This window comes from Callospermophilus lateralis, chromosome 6, assembly GCF_048772815.1.
Source record: "Callospermophilus lateralis isolate mCalLat2 chromosome 6, mCalLat2.hap1, whole genome shotgun sequence".
Lineage (NCBI taxonomy): Eukaryota > Metazoa > Chordata > Mammalia > Rodentia > Sciuridae > Callospermophilus > Callospermophilus lateralis.
This window is the reverse complement of record NC_135310.1, coordinates 12,432,219-12,454,071: the sequence shown is the minus strand read 5'-3', so window position 1 is coordinate 12,454,071 and position 21,853 is coordinate 12,432,219. Positions and strand designations below refer to the sequence as shown.

Sequence of the window (21,853 nt, the reverse complement as noted above, 5' to 3'; positions counted from 1 at the left end):
AGGTGGAAATGGGGACTTCATCCTGGTTTGGCTCATGCGTCATATCCAACCCATCAGCAAATCAGGTCAGCTCCCTTTGCAACCTGCCCAAAATGTAAGGGCCTCTCAACACCTCCACTGCCGCGCCCCGCCTCCACCAAGCTACCTCCAGCACCCACTGCCTGCCTCTCCACTTCTGTCCAAGGCCCCACTATTCCTTAAAGTGGCCAGAGGGATCTCATGTCACTCTTGGGTTCAAACCTCTAAATGGATTCTCCTCTGTGAATAAAATTCAAAGTCTATGATGATCTGCAGCTGTCCGTTCTCCTAAATGCAACCCCCTGCTACTCTCCCTCTCATGTCCTCTGTCCCAAACTACTGGCCTCCTGGATCATGGCGTCTCCTGCCTCGGGACTTTGCTTGTTCCCAGATGCCCACTTGTTACACTCCCTCACTTCCTTCAGCTTTGCCTCAGATAGGGAAAATGTTCTGTCTTGATGACAATATTAGAAAATACTGACGTTCAAGAGCCATAGATGATGAGGGTTCACTTAGGGAGTTAGAAGAGCTACGATCACTGTTTGTATTACTGCCTTATACTTAACTGAGCTCTTTAACATACTGTATCATTTTTAAAAATATGAAGACAACACCATGAATATTATCATCTATATTTTACAGTGGGACACAAAACCTCAACCAAGCTGACTTGTCCAAGCTCATCTACCTGGAAACTTCTAGAACCAGGAAATATAGGTTTCACTCAAGTCTATACCACCAGAGCAAGTGCTCTTTCTTCTTTACATTAAAATTTATTATATAATGATAATAATAACATTAATCCTTGAATCGATAATAGTAATATCAGCAGCAGCAGCTAACTTCATGGAGCACTGTGTAGTGAGCACGATTTTAGGCACCTTACATTCATTCATTCACTCCACACCCATGTGCTTGGGCTCCAGTTCCTGAGTCCTTAACCACTACCTTAACTCCCTGCTCAGTCTTAGAACATGTTCTCTCTGCTTTTGCTAGACATGCTAGATACGCTGTACAGTTGGACATAAGTGAATTCTCCAGTTGGGTAATTAGAGATAACTGTGCTCACCAAAGTTTTCTTGAAGGCATATGTTGTTTAAGAAATATCATCTTTAAATTGAGGTTAAGTGTGAAAATTTTCAACATAATCAATAATTGTCAGAGGCTGTAAGCCAGTTAAGCAGAAGTTTGTGGTTCTCTAGGAGATGTGCAGTACCGACTTCAGATTCACTTCCCGAGTCAGCAGTAACTTGCATTTCTCCGGGGGAGGCTCCCAGCAGGCAGAGGAAAGAGAGCTCGCCTTACTCACCTGGGGTGGTTGTAGGCTATCTGCTTGAACTCGTTGTTCCAGTTGGGTCTCCCGTAGAAGGTTTTCTGCTTTAAGCCCGTAATCACATCGGTGTTCTTATCCCAATGTAAAGCTATGTGAATAGCCTAAAATAAGAATTGTGGTATCAGATGACATTTAGAACAAAAGTAGGAGCCTCCTATAAATAAAGGATGAAATCATTAAGCTCATGTGTAAATTTGATACAAAAAGCCTTTTTTACAGGACTGGAAATGTTTATCATTATTAGCAGATACCATTGCTGTTGCATTTTAGGACAGGTATCATATTTCATGTATCTTTGCATTGAACCTACTGAGACGGTACATAGTAGGTATGCAATAATATTAGCCTAAGAAGGATATTTTTCTTTGAAAGGATGAGAGCCATACAGCAAATGTGGCTAAGGGAAAGCAACACTGAATGATTTCCCTTTTTTTCTGCCAGACTTCTTAAAAATTAATCTCCACCTGCTGTCCCTTTTTGCTTCATATTAAATCCTGAGGATTTGAGAAGGGCATTGCCAGATTAACGTGCCATGAAATGTCCAGGAAGGAGATGGGTCTCACGGTCAGATCTGCCTACTGGGTTGAAATAGTTTGATGTACAGTCGTTCCTTGAAATCCATGGGGGACTGGTTCCAGGACTGCCTCTTCCCTGCAGATACCAAAGACTGAGGATGCTGAAGCCCTTTATAGAAAAAGGCACAGTATTTGCATATAACCTATGCAGATTCTCTAGTATTCTTTGCATCATCTCTTGATTACTTATATATAGTACCTACTAGGTTGAAATTTGCACTTACAGGTGTGGAACCTATGAATAGGGGAAGCTGATCTTATACTGAGAGCCTTCAAATACTGGGAGGCTGTTGAGGCTGGCAGACAGGACATGGAGGCCAGAGCACAGCAAGGGGCATGGTGGGAGCTCTGTGCCCAAGCACTTGCCTTCGAATTCAGCGAATTCACTACTGCCTCATGTCAGCCAATGAATAAGCAAGCGAATGAGCTGTATCGTTCCCTCGTGATAGTGTTTTCAGTTGCTGTCATTGTTTTAGCTCCTGCTGAATTCTGGTAGCTACCCCGTTCTTTCCTCATGGGTGTGTGACCTGCGCTACCCTTAGACCCATCACAAACCTTTGCGCTCACTTGTCTACACTTTGGTGCTTGATTTGGCTTCACCTTCTGACTCTTCCTAATCCTGAAAGTCTGGGTAACAGACAACTCATGCCCAAGTTCCCGCAGCACAGCCTTTTTCCTTGTCTGAGAAAGAGACCCGGGCCAGGGAGGTCCTGCTGGGAATAACGGAAGTGGCCCCAACAGGCCAGCAGATAATGGCAAACTGGAATCTCAGAACTCCAGGCTTCAGGAGGTTTCCATCAGGCAAGTTTGACTCCAGGTAGCAAGACTACTCATGGAGAAGAGTTTGGGGTTAGCATTCCAGGCAAACAGAGAATGGGGAACAAAATGGCAGAGGTTTCCGAGTGACCTGTCAGGGAGGGGGACCAGTAAGAACAAAAACATGGTTGTTTTGAAGCATCCGTGGCAGGATGTGCAACCACATGTTCTGCAGCCCTGGCACCGGAGGAAACGGATGGGGCTTGATGGAGCTAGGTCAGGTTGGGAAGGGCCTTCAGCACTTGCTAAGAAGTTTGGACATTATTTCATGAAGGCCTTACTAACTTCTCTTTGTAGTGCCGCCAATCACTGATGTTCAAACATTTGGAATTATATTTGTTCCATATTTCTCAGCCCAATGTTCAATTAATCTCCAAACTCTTTTGATTTGCCCTTCATAATACTTCTTCCATCTGTCCCTTCTGTTCTTGTCATTTTGCCACTTTGAGGTTGTTGAATTCAGTCTAACAATTGGCTATTTCTATAACAGCCTCTTGATGCTTGATTTACTGACAGAATGCACCAATTATTTTTTCCTTAAATGTTGAGATTAGTGATTTCTTGCCTGAAACTTGGGAGTCTAAAGGATGTCCAACATGTCATGGGAAAAATTTAAGAAAAATATCTATTTTAATTTACTTTTATTTAGGAAAAAATATATACTCTCCTCTACTCTTGGAAGTGGCAGAGATAGGAAGGAGACTGCAGGGTTGCATTGGCACCAAATTGACTTCAGATCTCAGCTGGGAGAACCCAAGTCTCATAACTCCCAAATGACAGGAGATGCCTAAGCAGACACTGGGGATCAATTTTCTTTAGAAGTAGAAGATAAGGCATGGTTTTGGAAAAGAAAAGTCAAAATCTGTCTCTATACTTCACCAAATGGATCATCAGTCAAAAATCCCACTTGAATAAGGGAAATGTTTGTTTAGAAAACATAATTAACACTATATAATTCATTAAGATGTTTTAATCTTAGTTTCCAAGAAACCCGCATTTCAAATTATCCCAGAGGATTAAATATTTAAGAAGGACTGTAAATAAGACCATAAAAATTCATAAAGCTACTGAAATCCAAGGAAAGTCTATTCATTTGCAGGACAAAGCCAAATTATAGCAATGTTCTACAAGTGTGTGTGTGTGTTTGTGAGTGTGTGTGCATGCTTGTACTGACACATACAGAGCATTCATTTATAAATTTAGTGATTAATCAAAAACTCATTGGCTCAGACTCACTTCTTTGGAGGTAAACATCAATGATAGTTGCAACTGAGATGCTGATTAGAATATACATTTTATAGCCTAGTAATCACTTTATAGTTAACTCTAATATTTGAGGAGTTGAACTGGATTCATATGTACTTGCCAACACTCAATATTATAACATTGACCTATTACTGGTGGTTCCTGTTTTGATATACGTTGTTTTTGGTAAACTCAGATTCAGTATTTCATTAATACCATGGATTGCAGAACATCTGCCTAAGCAAGATCATCTTGATATCAGGTAAACAGACACATACATACACCCACAATTTCTAAGAACACCTTAAAGAAAAGAAATCTCCAGACAAACCATGCATCCCTTGTTATTTTCTGTAGTTACTCAGATACTTTTCAATGAAAAAGGTTCAATATAAATACCTGGGAATCTTTTCTGTTTAATTCTGAACAGCTCAAAGAATGGAATTAAAGTCAATTACGAACTCAACAGATGATATAACCAATCAATACTTGCTTGATGTCACTCTTAAAGTGACAAATGCAAACTTCTTTGGGATTTCCAATCTGGATTGTCCTCTGCTGTCCAACCTGTTTATCTTCTTTTCTATTCCACGGTAAGATAACTATAGGACCTTTTATTGCTACGATTTATAGTTCTTTATAATCTGGTTTTATTTTACTCTCCTTTCCTTTTTAGGAACATAAAGATAATTCTTTCATGCTGCCAGATAACTAGATAGCTCATTACTGAAACTGTTCCTTTTGTGTTAAGCAAGCCAGGTAATGATGCTCATTCTCAAAATCTTATCGATACCTGATTTTCATCCCAGCCAGTAAGAAATATATGGTAACTCAGAAAGTGAGCTCTCCCCTGCTCGCTCATCCGTGTTTCCAGTGAGAGTAAGAGATCAGCAAACCATTCAAATGCCCTTGCATCCCGGCAAATCCAGTAGAAATACACCTGTCAGGAGAGAAGGCAGGAGAACTGAGCCATCTCTTTTTTCATAATGTGCTGATAATCACAGACTACTTTATCTCCATTAAATTATTTGAGCCCAAATGGGCACTTCTGCAAAAATAACATGCTTTTCTTTGCCAGTGAACAAACTGTCACACTGTGATTTCTTTTGAAAAAATTCACATTGTGTTTGAAAAGGCCCAGAGTGAATTCAGAGTCAGGAGCCCGTGGGCTGAGCCAGTTCCTCTGGATGAGGATCAACTCACCACATTTCTGGCTGTGTTTCTTCTGAACAAGATTAATAATCATAACTAGCTGTGCCTTTCACTGCTCCCCAAAGGGGATAAGCCGTTAGACCAACCCCCTTCATCTTTACTTATGACCTAAGCTCGGGATTTCAACTCTCTTCTCCAGAGACCCCGAAGGCTTGGGCACTAATCCACTTCACCAGCCGAGGCCTCTGGAGAATGGAGATTATGGTAATTGTGGAATCAAGCCACACAGGCCAGAAATCTCTGCTCAGTGAGACATATCAGTGTCCAGAAAGGCTGGTGCGTGGGGGCTGTGCCCGCATGTCAACTGCTGTAGTGAAATTATGTCCAGGGAGAAGACTTAAAAAAAAAAAAAAATCAACAGCTTACTGGGTTGAGCGAATGGCAAGTGACAAGAAGAGGTTTCTAAAACAAAGGCTTGGTTTTTGGGGCTGTGAGTTTCAGATAAATGCATCTAGAAGAAACCATGGGAGAGAAATCTGTTAATTCTCTGCATTTTCCTCATACTCGTACCCATTGCTGATACTACTCTTTCCTGTACCATGAGATATCCCAGGAGGTATCTCCAGGCCTTAACAACATCTGTGGGGCTGGACTCGACCCCAGGCACTGCCAGGTGTGTCTCCAAAGGCCAGTGCTCTCCCTCTGTGCCAGCCTGCCTGCAAGCTCACGATCATGCCATCAGATTTATAGATGAGATTTAACTAAGAGATCAAATACACGAGGAAAAGGAAATGGCGGAACGTGTTCAAGGCTAGACATCTCACCAATCCTCTTCAGATTTTTACAGAAATCTACAATATTAATAGGAAGAGCAAAAGCGGGCGGAGTAAGACCCTTCCTCTCAAGAATTAGAGACATGATTGTTGGACCGCTCCTGCTCAGAAGACACTTAAAATATTAATCCCAGGACAAATGATTCCTCAGTCCCTAAACACAAAGGATCCTCCTCCCTGCATCTTGCTGGGGTTAAAAAAAAGGATTGCCTCTCTCTTCCTGGCTCCCACCACTTCCTGGAGATTGAAATACACAGTTCTGCAGAACCCAGCCAATGACTCCCTCTGCGGAATGCCCTGAGAATCCCTACTAACGAGGTGTCTGTCATCCACTCGGTCACGGACTCAACAGATACATACTGAATGCTCACTAGTGTCCAGGCCATTCTATGTTCTGGAACAATCAAGATGAGCAAGAGAGAGACACACAAAATCCCTGACCTCATGGGGGAGTCTGCATGTTAGAGGGAGAAGAAAGATGACAGGTAAATATGCAAAACAGAATATGTCAGATGGTGACAAGCCCTGTGGGGACACACAGGAAGACCAGGAAGGGTTGTGACATCAAGCCCCATGGCCAAGGGAGGTCTCGCTGGAAGGGGGGCTTTGAGCAAAGATCGGAGGAGGTAAGGGAGTCAAATGGGTGATCTGAGGATGGTGGGGCAGAAGTGTAGAGGCCCTGAGACCTCTCAAGGAAGAGCCAGGGGGCTGCAGCGGAGGGCAAGCAGCAGGGGAGGAGAGAGAACAGAGGCTGTTCCATGGTTCTGGGGCCATGTTGACTTGAGTGGGCCAGGAAGGTCCTGCAGGGCCTAGCAGAGGAATGCCACCATCCCCGGCCTGTGGAAGGGTCTCCCTGGCTGCTGGGTTGAGAGCAGACTGGGGACTATGGGAAGCAGTGGGGGCAGAATGGAGGCTGTTTGGGAGTCTGATTTGATGTCCTGTTGGTGATGAAATCTGCGACCTTCATCTTCCCTCCATGAGACAGTTCATCTAAACTATTCTTGAGTACCTTTGCCCCTACTTTAACTTGCTTTGCTCTCAGGGGAAATGGAAAACCTGTTGACTGAATTGGACACCTGCTCCACCGTGCACCCCCACCCCTTCCTGATGGGTCGGTTGTCTTATCTCAGAATGAAGGGGGCATTTGGCACAGGCGAAACACCATTGATTTCTTTCCTATTATTTCCCACCCGTGAAGGGGCGTACGTAAAATGCATTCACACCTGGACAATAAGCCATTCCAACGGTCCTTACTTGAAACATTCCCACATCTTCACTTCCCCCAAACTCTAATCTTTGCCTTTTCAAATAGAAATTATTTCTGTCCTTGCTCTCTGTGGCACAGCTGTGTGTCTGTGTTCTTAGGTTTTGCCGAGCCTTTTATTCTTTTTTGCTTCCTTCTAATGGCTTTGTGTCTTTCCCCTCCATAATTGACTTATAGGTGACACTGGCAGCTTTGGTACAAGAGACTTATGAAGGAAAAATGGATAGGCCCAGAAGAAGTGCTTCGGGCACAAAGAGGGGAAAAAAAAGAGACTTTGAACGGAAGAAAAGGGGTATTTGCTTTGACTCTTTTTCATCCTTCTAATGGTAGGTGACACTTGCTGTGAAGGGACATAAGAGTTCCACCTCTGCATTTTGCCCACTAGAAAGGACCTGGTCAATAGTAGAACAAGTGTCCAAACAATGGGCTACAACTCTGTGATCTGTGCTTTCCGACCCTCACCCCACCTTAGTCTCCAAAAATAAAACTAACCCTAACATCAGTTCACTGTGTAAAGCAGGGCTTTCAGAACTCTGTCTCTGATATCGGAGACCAAAAATACGAAGATTCCTTTAAAAGATGCTACTAAACCAAAAGGCATTCTCAGTGAAGTAATGAAAGTTCTAAACTTTCAAGGTAGCCCAAGTTTCCCTCATTTCTATGGACATAGTGCTTGCCTAGGTGTTTTAGGTGGCCCCTCTGGGACTCTGCAAGGGCTCTCTGTGCATATGGCCCTGCACAGTCCTTCACTGTCGCATTATTCCCATGGACTGTTGACCTGAACCAACTCCCCCGTGTCCATCACATGTGAGCTACACCCCAAAGTGCTGAGCTCTCTCCTTCTATGTCAGTTCCGTAGCTCCCAAGCCTGGGCTTCTTTTAAAGAATTCCTTAGGAAGGTATGTGGACAAATTCCAAGTGATCTGGAGCTGGTAGGAAATGGACCTGTGCTAATTTTTGATAATCAACATCAAAAAATGAAAACAGAAGAGCTACCAATTTATCTTTGCCAGTGGAGCTCATAGATTCTCCAATCAAAGGTTGAATCTTTCAAGCTATTTCATGTCAAAAGTCCCTGCCCAAACCTGGATAGGCACCTGCAATCACAGGCAGAGCACAGCTCTGCAAATATAACTTGTAGTTCTTTAGATCCAAAATTGATTTTCTGAGGATGAATGGGAAAAAGAAGTATTTATCTATTCATTTATTTATGGCTCAGAACCACTGCAAAAAAGTAAAGTGTCCATAAGGAATGAAATAAGAATGAAATACAACACATGTCCTTAAACACTGTGAGCCCTTGGGTTCTATAACCTGTCCTGGACCCCTGGGAGGTGGAACTGGGACAGGCTATTTAACTCGAGACTCAGCTACCATGTGTGTAAGATGTCCATACACCGAGGAGAGCTCATGAGGTCATTGGGAGGACCAAGGACATGGCCCATGGAAGCAGGTAGCAACGTCTGATGAATGAAGTGCTCAGAAGATGTTCACTGCTACTGCTGCCCCTGTCATTCAGAAAAGTAAACAGAATGAGGATGGTGTGTTTATGTCATAGAGTTAAGAGGGACATTTGCCTTACATGGAACTGCATTCTCCTGGGTCACTGCTGAATTACAGAGTTAGTGATTACTGAGAGCAGATAAAGCTAGACTTTTTTTTTTTTTTTTTTTTTTTGGATGGTACTGGGGAACCTCTTCTTTTGAGCTACATCCCTAGTCCCTTTTTGTTATTTTTTTAAAAATTTTTTTTTAATATTTATTTTTCAGTTTTCAGTGGACACAACATTTTAATTTTATTATTATTATTTATCTTGACAAAGGGTCTTACTAAGTTGCCAAGGCTAACCTTGAACTTGCCATCTTCCTATTTGAATACCCCCCACCCCGCCCCCATTGGAGTTGCCAAACTTTATTTCTAGCAGCAGTCTTGGAATTGGAATTTCCGCATTGATCATGATGACTTAGCTCTTAAAGAGGAGCCCTCCTCTAGGGGAAGTGCACCCACCCCTGGCTCCGGGTGTGCTAAACACACGTTGGAGGTGTTTATAGGTCCACAGAGTGCCTGCCAGCGGGGAACAGTGTGGGCCCACCTCCTGCAGGGCAGCACACACCTCTGTCTCCCACTCTGGACAACTAATCTACACTAAAGCCCAAGCTAGGACGCTGACAGAGACTCTGCATAGACCACGGTCCAAAAAAATCATGACCATGGTCCGAAAAAAAAAAAAAAAAAGAAGAGCTTCTCTTTCTGAAATGGTTCAGATTGCAAATGGTATTTAGAAAATATATACTATCTCCTCAATAAGTGATGCTATTATGTTCTGGTTTCTATTTTGTTGTTACTGTCAAAGTAATCCTGGATGAATACAATAGCATACAAGAAAAAAAATACACGACGAATATATTTCTTCTTACTGATAAGTTTTCCTAATATGTAAGATTTCTAATTTTAAAGCAATAAAATCATAATCTTTTTTTTCCCTAAAAAATCACTGTGAGACTGAGACCAGGCTTGGTCAGGAGTTTTTTCATGCTTAAGATGTTTTTCTTAAAACCATTACCCTAAATGTTAACTATTTCATGACTATGTTACCGCTTTGCCCTGTGGTCCAGGGCTGAACATTTGTTCTTTAGTCCTTGTTGGACAACAGAATCTCTCATGAATAGCAAAGTGATTAAACAGATCGTGGGCTTGCCATAAGGTGGAATATTCTGAAGGCACCACATAAAATGAAATAGATCATCGGGCTTTGACATTGACGTTGCTTCTGGCCACGTTCTAGTGGAAACTCGGAACTAAACAAATGGTATGTATCCCCTCTCTCTACAGAGCACACACACACCTTTATGTGACAATGACCACTCTGCATATAGGTGTAGGGCTGTGTACTTGCCCGGGACCAAGAAGAATAGAATGAAACCCACTCACTCGGTGCTCAGTGGGGAGCTGAGTGGGCATGGTTAACGTGGGCAGGGAGGTGAAGGAAGGGAGATTTTTGAGAGACTTTTACGTGAATCTTTTACAAGGAGACTGTAGTCGGGTACAGCTTGTGTGGTTAATAAACCAAGGTGCTGAAAATATTAACACCGGACACCTCCCACGGGGCGATGGTAAGGCCCGATGGGATGCTGAGGTCTTCTGGGGTTGCCTGACCAAAGAGGGGAGCCCACGCGTCTTCAGGGAGAGCGATCGGGGCCTACTCCACCCTGCTCAATTGATCGCAGCCCTCAGTGGTTAGGAGAGATGATCAATTCCAGGAGTAGCCGAGCTCCAGTGTGAGAGAAAGCGAAAGTAAATAATTTCTCAAACTAAACAGACTAAATTAAATGCATTTTTCATTCATTAGAAAAGAGAGCAGGTCCTCCTTTGTTTTATTAATATCTTTAAGCAGAGTATGGATTTTTGTCTTTCTTGGCCTCTTTCTCTTGTTCCCAGTGGCCCATGCTGTCTTTTTATTTGAATTATCTGTTTATTATATTAGGTTAAGAACCCAAAGGCCATTTTGCCTGGGACACACTATAAATACCCATTATCACCGTTATCTATTATTGAACTGATGAAGAGAGACAATTTATGGAGAAATTAGATTATCTCAGTTTTTTTTTTTATAATCTATTTTACTATAGTCTAAAGATTACATATACAGTTAAGAAAATGAACCAAATCTTCCAGTTGGTAGTTCCTGCAGTTCCATCTACCCGGCTGTGATATTAGGGGGAACCAAAATGTGTAAGCCAATATATTTATGTCAGCATGCTTCTCCCCCCCCCCCCCGTCCCCATTCACACACACCTATTTCATTCATCATCTTGACAGTTTGCACAAGCAAACTGTCCTAATTTTTTTCAAGAGCTCTTTTCACAAATTGAGTGTGATGTAGAATTAATCATACCCGTTAGGCAGGATTGGAGGACCTTCATCCCTGCAGGGCATTCCTACCCCTCAGCCCTGGGAGGGCTTCCTTCCACTTCTGCTGCCAGCCCTCCTCCCACAGGGCCCAGGGTTCTCATCTGCTTTCAATCCGGAGAAGTTTGCTCTTACTTCTGGGTTGAAAATACCCCTTTTATGTGCTGCAACGTTCCCTGCTTTCTTCCCAGCAAAATCTCCTATACTTAACTGTTCTTTTGTCTTCTTAGGAAGCCTCTCCTTGACCATGTCTCTCCCTTCCTGTACTGCCCTCATATCTCTAAGAAGAAAAGATGGAAACAAAGAAAGGTTAAAACATCAGCTTCAAATAGAAAGTGCTGCTTGTGACCCCAAAGGAGCCGCTGGTGCCTCACAGTTAAGTGCCTGCATTTCACTCAGTTTTGTAGAACTGTAGGGTGAGAAGGGTACAGGAGAGGGGTCCAATAGAGAAAACCGGTACCATTTATTTATTTATTTATTTTGCTGTAGGCTTAGGACTTGGGACTTTTGTATATGAATGTATGCATTTATGCCAACTAGTATTTTACACACACAGAAGAGAAAAATTCTTTTTAATTGCCGTTAAGCACTTACGCTTAAAATTCCATCTCTGAACCCCTATTCTGTTTTTTTTTTTTCTTCTTTCTTGTTACAAGAGAACAATGTGAAAACTGTAGCCCAGACCTGAAATGGTGAAGATGCTGTTAGATAAATATGTACTTCTTTGCTTAGCTGCACTTTGAAAATTATATAGCGGCTGACAGTTCAGTGGAAAGAGTAGTATTTATATCTCGAAAGCGCACAGCAGCCCTGACAAATATGAGTTACATAACCCTAATGATAGCTGTTCTCACACACACCAAGTTGCTTCAAAGGAGAGAAAGTTCCGAACTTGTTCTCATGCACACCAGCTCTCAGGAATTGCATCTTAAGTGTAATTCTCAGCCTCGACTTTCAAGAGCATGAAACCCTCACTTCTTTCATGCAGGAGCTTTGAAGTGGAAATCAGAAACCCGTGCTCTGGTCCTGACTCAGTGGCCCACCAGCTCCTATATAACCACAAATAAGAATGTCCAGAGAGGTCACGTTCAAGGAGCTCACAGCCTGCTGGGGAGATAAAATATTTTGTGGATCTTAACGCAGGAAAGAAAGATAGGTGATGGAACAGGAGGAGAGCAAGGAGGGCAATGGAGGAGGGGAGAAGGGAGAGGCTATTGTAGCTCAGGTGTGAGTTAGGTTGTTGTAAGTTGTGCGTGACAGACATCTTGTGTCAGTCTGAGAGAGACCGGCACATAGTAGGTGTTGAATAACTTCTGATTAAGTGAAAGTGAGACATATGATCAACACCATCTCTGTGTGACCCCCCAAGTGTGACAGAAACTGAATAATGGGCCACCCCTCTCAGTGGTTGTTACTTGGCAGACAGCAGGAGGAAAGGAAGCACTTGAGAGGCCTGACAAGTTGTCACAAACCATAACAAAGCTCTGCCCTGAATTCCAAATGTATTCCACAGTAGCTGTTCTGCTCTCTTGGTGAAGTTCCTGGGGTGGGAAGTGGGGAATGGGCTTTGGCACAAGATGGACCTAGATTCAGATGTGAGTTCTGATACTTGTTAGTGCTCTGTGCTTTAGACTCTTCTTGGGTAAACTGAGAAAATTACTTATCTGAACAAATTATATAACAACTCACTAAGATGATTCTATCATTATTATTAGCTTTGTGATTAGCTTCCATTTTTCTCATCTGCAAAATGGGAATTACAGTGGCAGGTACCTTGAAGAGATGGTGTGAGAAACCGTATGCAAAATGCTCTGTTAGGTAGTAAATGCCTGATCCATCTGGGCTGGTAGAGGTAGCATACCAACAATCAGTTTATATCTTGGCAGGTATGAATAATGTTTATATAATTTTATACACATCTACTCAGCAATTCTGTAGTCCACATTACTTATTTGTCTTAAGTGTTATTAAAACTCCTGGTTGGATATGGACTCTCCCTTGTGTGGAGGAGAAAATCCATTTCGGAGAGGTGGATGATAAACTGAAGGCGATACTTCAGTGACAGCAGAGTCAGGCAGATTCCCGGATCCAAGTCCGGAAGCAGATTCTCTAAGAGCCCCGCAGCCTTCCTACCTCAGTGCCCTAGGGCTTCAGGGGGTGTCACGTCCACCATGTGTTGGCCATGTCATGGAAAGAATCAGATGGAATCCTGACTCTGCCTTTTGTTACCTGTGTGTTTCCAGGAAAGTCACTTTAAATATTTCTAAGCATTGGTTTGCTTATCTAGAAAACAGGATTTGTATTATTTATCTCATATATAAGATCAAGTGAGATCAAACCAAATGAAAAAACAAATGTCAAGCACTTGTCATTAGAAACATCATGAAAGAACTCTTATCCTGTGTCTTACGTGGTAAAGCCCTGGCCCGAGAGATCTTTGAGTCTGGTATTGCCCTCAGGGCTCACAGGATGCTGTTCTAACAGGTGTCCGGTGGACAAAGGCATTAGGTGGACAAAGGTATTGTGGGCCAATCCACTTGGGAATATCAGGTGAAACAAGACTGAATAAGGTTCTTTTCTGCGGAACTGAAGTTCTGTAGAACTTCCATAGGGTAGTCGATGACAGGAATCCCCTAGAGTGGGATGAACTAGGAGCATTTCTTAGGTTTATCTAACCACGGAATCCTCCTTAGCAGACCAAGTCATGGGACTGGTGTTCCACAGAAGCACCTAGGACGGGCTGGTTGAGTCCAGCATCTTCCTTTGATGGATACAGGAGCTACAGCCAAAGGCTCACTCAGAGGATCAGCAGCAGGACCAGGACCCGCCCAGCTCGTCTGATGTCCCGGTTTGCCCTGTCTTCACACCCCTGGGTGTAAAACAGTTTCTTTTTGCAGCTGCTCCAGTGCCGGCTGCTGGTCCTAAGGGGGTGATCGAGGCTCAGAGGATGGCTTTGGCATGCTCAGTGCTTTGAACTCAAGGAGAGCCAAGGTCTCTGGCCTCCTCCTGCTCCCCGCTCCTGTCTCTCATCCCTCTTTCCTTCAGTTCCCTTGGACCCTCTGGAATACTAAGCTACAGGAAGAAAAACTGAAGTCGACACCACACTCACAGCCCATGTGAACCTTGTTCCAGGCACTTGTCTTTGGGCCCATTCCTCTCCCCTAAAAAGTCATTTATTCTTCCTCTGAAACTGCCTACAGTGCCCACTCCCCTCTCCACTATAAAGCAAGTAGTTAAGCTGTAACCATCTGGTCCCTCTTTGAATTTCGTGCTTTGTGCGACTCCTACGGGCCTGCACGAGAATGAACTTGCACCTTTTCTCCTGTTAATCTGTCTCTTGTCAGTTGGTTTTTATGGATTCAGATTCTCAAAACTTCGGGACCTGGAAAGGAAGCTCCTTTTGCCTCTGCAGGATCAAGGTATGGAATGAGGTCTCTAGACAGGACAGGGGAAGAAAGAAATCCCGAAGAAATCTGGTCATAGCACGTATAAGAATTGATAGGATCAGGGGACTGGGTAGCAACAGCAGTGGAACAGGCCAACGGATCCCAAGAGTGGCCGTGAGAATAAGAGACAACAGTACGTCTGCAAACAGTATTCATCTAAAGGGGCAAAGGGGAAGGCTGCCCACTAATGTCACCAACGGCAGCCCAGTCACATAGCCAGTTGCAGCCTGTCCATATTTTATTGAGATGAGCAATTACATGTCCTGTAATGGCAATAAAGCAATAAAATTTATGTCTTGTCATCTTTAACAAGATTAGACATTACCCTTCTCATAAACGCAATACCGAATGGAGATTTTTAAGAACATAAGTATAGTTAAGGATCCTTGAGTTTATCCCTCATAGTTAATTAAAATCCTCCCCAAGAATTGGCAGATGATAGATAGGACGTTGAACCTTTGAATCCAGGGAAGGGTGAACTCAGGATTCTTCCATACCTTGCTCAGCTTCGGCTGGCTCCGTGACTCACAACATTTGTACCATATGGATTTCAGAAGAGAGGCGAAGGGAGTGACTCCGATTCCTGCCGCAATGCACATGCTCACAGGGTAGTGAAACACGTCCGTCAGAGCGGCTCCAAATGGCCCGTCCACTGCCAGCCTGGAATCACAGAGTGCAGTGCATTTGACCTTGAGAACACCTTGTTCTTGACACAAAACCAGCCAAGCCAGTGCTTTTCAAAGGTCCTATTTTGTGCTCAAAATCGCCCCATTCAGAGAGCACAGGTTCAGCATGAGGATTTGGGGGCTTGCCCAGGTGCCATCTTTGGAAGGAAAAACTCTGCCATCTCCTGCATTAGCGCACACCTCTTCCACCTGGTGAGCTCTGTTTATAGTTCCGAGATGTTTGCTTTGACTCGGAGCATCATGGAGCCCCATGGAAGAAAGAGACGGATGGAGGTGGTTTATAAGGCTTTTCTTTACTTTTCCTAAGGTAATTCTCTCTGCTTACATTGATTTGGTTACATTGCTTTGTCTGTTTGTATCATCTAGTCTAATGGAAGTCTTTCATTTGGAATAAATTTACTTTTCAAATAATTTGTCTGTTAGGGAGAACTTCTGAAAATCACTATCTTGGGTAATGCTAACTCAAAATCTGTGATAATCAGGCCAGGGGCAGCAAAGATGCTTTGTCTTTGCTTAGCAAATTTTTCTTTATAAGCATAAAGTGTATCCATGGAATAAGTAAGATGGTCTTTAACACTGTCCTACATGGACTGGCTCCTTGGGTTTATCTCACGGCTCATCACTAGTTCCCCCCCCCGCCCTTGGCTTTTCTTCTATTTCCCTAAATAGACAGGGCTGCCTTCTGCCTTCTGCATGTGTTATCTTTTCACCTGGGATACTCTGCCCAGTTCTCCCCATCCCTTTACTTGGTTAAGAGTTACCTTTTCATGAGGTCCTATCCCCAATCATTGTTCACCTGGGGAGTCTCTGTTGGTGTCCTAGACTAGATTAACCCCTTTCATATAGTTTAAGCACCATGTACCCTTGCTTCTCAGAGTTATGATTTTTCCGTGTGTGTGTGTGTGTGTGTGTGTGTGTGTGTGTGTACTTGCGTGCATGTGTGACTTAATTCCATCTTGAATTCTGGACCCTCAGTCTATGGAGGTAGGAACCAGGTCTCTCTTTGTTCAGGCATCTCTTTGGGATAGAGGTGCTATATCTCAGCACCTCTCATGCTATCTGGCATGGAGCCGTTTAATAACATTTGCTGAATCAATTGTACAGGGAATGCTTAAAATATTTCAGTCAGCAGAATGTATTAAATGACCCCAACTATTCCAAAAGTACACATTTACATATGAACAAAGATATGCTAATTAAAAGGTTTCTAAGTTATTCCTAACCAGTCCCTAAGGAGAGTCTGTGGAAGGCACCCCGGGTTGGCCCGTTTGGGCTTTGTTATGTGTTCATGAAAGTTCAATTGGATTTATTTAAAAATTTTCCATATTCTAGACTTCCTAATAATTCAAATTAAGTCTCTTCAAGTTAATCTTAATTAATAAGGCTTTATTACATATTGATATATGGAAATGGAAGAATAAAAATAAAATGTCATTAGCGGGAAAATGTTAGTATCTTAGCCCACGGTAGATTATTTTACAAATAATTAAAGAAAATTATTTTATAAATAATTAAAAACTGCCTACAAATTACATTGTCTTATTGTTATTATTTTTATAATTAGTAATACTTGGGATTTATTTGATACCGATTTAAAAAAGATATCAATTATACCCAAAGAAGAATTATGTCCTAAACTCCACAGAAACACAGGATAAATTTCTGCATATTTAAAATTGAGAATCCTCCCTCCTGTCTCTGAATGTAACATCACATTCGGATGTTACAGTCCCGGATACCTTGATGCCTTTGGGGAGACTTCTAAGTTTGGGGCAATTTTTCTCCTGTCTTACTGAGATCTGTCTTTCTCCTTTCCTGTACCTCAGGCCTTTCAGTAGTTGATCACATCTGTCATGACAACCATTATTTTTTTAGAGGTTCAAATCTCCTCGTTGCTCAAGACCCGTTGCAATTTCAGAACTGGCTTCCTTTGCCCTAATTCTTGTTTTCAAGTTTACTCCGATATCCCTCCTTGATTCCAAATCCTGGTTTCGAATAATGCACAACAGGAAAAGAGTCATCTTCCCGGCCTCTGTGTCCTGCTGGGTCCTTGCTGTGTATGGTCTGCAGCAAGCCCCCTGCCCTGCCATCAGCCTCCATCTCCTGCCTTCGAAGTCTTCTCACCCAACCATTACTTTCATTGTCGTCTCTGTGGTGCGCTTGCTTCCTACTTTGCAAATATTAATCATAGCTAATTTTTTTGAGCACTTACCATGTGCTGCCATGAATTATGACAAAGCTTTTATAAAGAACCCCACGGCTAATTCTAAACCAAGCCTTAAGTACTGCTTTTATCATCTTCTCGGTAAGATGAGGAAACCGAGGCAGGGAGTTCCACACATTCTCCAAGATCACGCACAAAGTTGGACTTGAACCCAGGCCCTCTGAGGCTGGAGCCCTGGTTCTGGGGAACAGGTGAAACCGCTGGGAACTCCAGCATCAACTCTGAGGAATCCTCCCTTTTACTTCGGGAGGCGTGGCCTCCTCGGCCCCACCTTGTCCCCCTTTCCTGGGCTGAGGGGAAGGAGCACTCTTCTCTTGTTAGCCTTGATTCTCCTCCTGCGTCCTCACTCACCTTTTCCTCTCGCATTCGGGGGCCGGGTTAAGACCTTTCAGGGTCCAAGCAGTGAACAGACGGGTGCTTTCCCCAATATGGTGCAAAATTAAAACAAGGTTAAACTGTAACCTGGGCCAAGGTCGTCCAATAAGATTTGGATTCTTTGTGTCTTGAAGATCTGAACAAATTCTAGTTTGGGGGAGCACTTTATTGCTCATACATATACCTGCACCTATGTAAAAGCAGAGGGCAAACCAGTTTAACAAATGACAGGAGGCTGCACTGTTCACGAGCACTCATTTAGTTATTGGATAAACACTCATTGAGTTCTTACTTAATAGAGCTAGTTTTAGGAACCAGCAATGTTAAAGGGAACCAAACATATAACTCCCTCTCTCCACGGAGCCTACGCTGCAGAATGGGGAGAGTCAGCAAACCAGCAAACCAGCCCCTGTTTAGTGTGCCATGTGGTGGTAAGTACTGTGGAGAAAATGAAAGGGCTGTTTTATATGGGGAGGCAAAGAAGGGCCTCCTTGGAAGGAGATCTGAGTGGAGACATGGAGGGAGCACCAAGCAGAGATCTGGGAACAGTGTGCCCATGGAGGGAACAGCTGGGGCCAAGGCCCTGAAAGCAAGTAAAAATCAAGAGGACTAGCCCTCCACAAATGGGTACATCCAGAGAACGTGGAAAACAGACACAGTGGAATACTATTCAGTCTTAAAAAATGAAATTTCCTTATTTGTGACAACATGGATGAGACTGGAGGACATTCTATTAAATTAAATATTTAATCCATTTCAATATGTTTTGTAATATATGTGCATTACACATATGTCATTACAGTTAGGGGGGTATGTTCACAAGGTCTGTATTGTATAACAAGGTGACTGTAGTTGATACAGATGATATGCTGAAATCTTGAGAACTGCAGAAGAGTGGATGTTAGGTGCTTTAATCACAAACATGTTAACTCTGTGAAGCAATACAACTGACAATTAGCTAGATTTAACATATATGTAGGTCTCTCTCTTCCTCTAGATCTATCTGCACACATAATGAATATGTACTTAAAATTGTGTTGTATGTAATAGATATATATGTATGTAAGTAATTTTATCCATCAATTGAAACACAATCATAAAAAAGAAAGAAGATTGGAAGGGCTAAATCAATGAAGGGATGGGAGGTGGAGCAGAGAGCTCAGGAGACCCCCAGGGGACCAGATCATGTGGGGCCTGGTTTTGGACCATGCACTCCATAGACAGAAAGCACATTCAGACAGAAAAGATATTGAGAAGTACACACTGAGTGCTTTCTGGAGGATTGGCTTAATGGCTAGCTGGTTGGCAAAAGGAAGGGTGGCCGACAGACCCAGAGTTGCTGCACACAGTGCAGAAGCCAGGCAACGAAGGTACCATCTTGAGGGTGTCCGTCCTGGCAATGTAGGAGAGGCGGGGACTAGGAAGCTGTCAGACACCTCTGCATGTGTTTTTATTCCTGATTTTAGGCATTTGCACTGCATCCTGAACCCTATAATTCTGTTGCCAAGTTTCCATCCTATAAAAGCAGTCTTAGCTGAAGAGTGAGGCGATGTCACCTGATTTGTGGCTCTGGCCTGAGCAGGTGGTGATCATGCCAGGCTTGATGTTATAGCTTCTTGAGTACCGATATTTGAAATGGAGGGATGCAACTTTTCCTACCAATTGGACAGAAACAAACCCAATGGGATACACTTGGTTCTCTATACCTTGGGAAGGAGACCGAAAACTAATTAGATTCCGTGCCTTAAGTTATAATGGCACTTAGTCTGTCACCAAGAAATATGTAAATTAAATAATCTAAAGAACTCATTGCATCAGAATTCATTTTTTAAAAAAAGTTCTTTTATCTTTCCTCTGTTCCCTCTGTGGGTCAGATGCTGTTCTAGGCAGCAGAGAAGCAAAGAGGAAAGACAGTGTGCTGCCCTCACAGACTTCATTCTAAGCGTTGTAGATATTTTCTACCCAGGTTCCTAGGTAGCAGTTGCTGTTCCCCGAGGATGGCAGAATTAGGAATATCCTTTGAAGTACCAAATTCTTTCAAAATATTTTTATCATCTTTTTTTTGGTGTGTGTGTATCCCTGTTTTTCTAGGGCCTAAACATGGACTTCACAGGATTTGGGTGCAGCAGAACTAGGCCTTCTGCTGTTGTTTACTACAAAGAACTAAGGAGCTGTAACTTACAGTGGGACTTCTGTCATGTGCTTGGGACTTTTTGAGTAGGGTGTTATTGTGGATTGAATTGTGTCCCCTTGTTGATATACTGAATATTAGAATGTGTCTTTATTTGGAAATAGGACTGCAGAGGTAAAGAGCAGTGTAGGCCCTGAAATCCAATAGACTGGAACACAGCATCCTTCTTCCAAAGACCAACCTTCACAATATCTGAAAAGCTCAAACTGTGATAAAAAAAAAAAAAAAAAATAGTTCACAGAGTTGTCTCACCCATGGCAGGTTGTATATAATTAGCCAAGAGATGCTTTTGGAACTGGGAAAGCAAATTGTTCCTTCTTCCTGGATCATTGCCTACTTTTGTTGAACATTTGTTTTTTTTACAGAAATCTGCTTGCTTCTCTTGGAAATCTTCTAAATGACAATTTTTAATGTAGATTCTCAAATATTAAAAAATGGACTCAAACTTACAACCTGGCTTAAAGATACTGCTGAATTTGGTAGCATGTGGATGCTTTAAAATTCTTTACTGTGCAATATTATGACTTAGACGTAAAAGAGACATTGGCTCTAACCTTGGCAGGCTGTGGGGCTCCTTGAGGGCCTGTCCTTCTGCACCAAAGGCCTTAAATAAAGCTCCCGTCCAGTCTCCGGCTACCCGGATATGCACACTGAAGAAGTCCTCCTGGGGGGCAGAGGTGAGGGTGAAGGGGTGCCATTCCAGAGGGGATATGGACGGGCACTGGATCAAGATGTACTGCCCTGGTGCCATTTTAAAGCCACGTTTTTTCATGTGAAGTTCTAGGACTGCAGACGGGTGACTTACCACCTAAAATAGAGCAAGACAGTAGACAGTTGTTAGCTGTTTTATTCAGGTGAAGTCAATAAGAAAAGGGCTTTCATTTCATGAAAGGTTTTCAAAATTTTAAATCGGCCTTTTAAAAGATATAAATTTCAATGACACCACTGCTTTCTGGGTTGGAACTTGAGCAAGAATGAAGTGTGTTCTTCACAGTGCTGTGCTGACATTTGGGTAGCTGCATCCAGGCGCAACTTCATGCCCAGCACATGACTCTGTGTCTCAAGTGACCAGGCATCCTCCAGCACAGTTGTCCAGTTTGAAGAAATATCAGCAAGTATAATCTGCATATCATTTAACTGTGCTTCAAGTTATTCAAATGCTCACAGCATTGTTTCCATGCTTTTAAAAATCTAGGAAGAGTTTATTACCTGTGTCAATGACCTATATGAATAAAACTGGATCTTTCTTCATGCTGAATGAGAAACAACCTTCCAGCTCTGAAATATTTATTTGTTAGGTCTTCTTTTGTTTCGACTAAACATTGACCAGCATCCTACCAGTATCCTGAGTTTTAGATGCCAAAAAGCATTGCACAAGGACTTAGGACCTTCAGTGAGAATCTATAACTCATTGCTTATTCAAGGAAAGAGCACATTTTCTACTTTGGATTTCCATCTTGTGTTTTGAAAAATCTCTCTAGGTCTTTTTTTTTTTTTTTTTTTCTGGCAAGAGGCATAAAGGAACAAAACCTAGTATCTAGACCCTGGGACAGTACTTTTCCATTAAGAAGAACATCTCAGTCTTTTACTCATTAGTTCTAGTTCTCTCCCTTCCAATGTTTGTTCTGATGCTGCGGTTAAATGGTCTCCCTAGTAACGGCTCTAGGTTTCCACCAGTTTTACAGCCTGGCTTTTGATGCAGCCTGACATCCTTTGGTGCTTTAACATAATAACAGCAACATTGAAACAGCTTAAAGCAGGAACAGGAGGCAATTTCTATATCTCT

The 21,853-nt window shown here is 42.7% G+C and overlaps 1 protein-coding gene across 1 annotated transcript in view; it reads right to left on the bottom strand.

The window, feature by feature from the left end:
• Nox3 (NADPH oxidase 3) overlaps positions 1–21,853 on the bottom strand; it is a 53,594-nt gene that overhangs the window by 8,815 nt on the left and 22,926 nt on the right. The window contains exons 9-12 of the mRNA XM_076859410.2: positions 20,622–20,875; positions 15,089–15,251; positions 4,781–4,927; positions 1,328–1,452 (exon numbers count right to left, since the gene is read on the bottom strand). Of these exons, the coding sequence (XP_076715525.2) occupies positions 1,328–1,452; positions 4,781–4,927; positions 15,089–15,251; positions 20,622–20,875 (689 nt within the window). The remainder of the gene's footprint in view (positions 1–1,327; positions 1,453–4,780; positions 4,928–15,088; positions 15,252–20,621; positions 20,876–21,853) is intronic.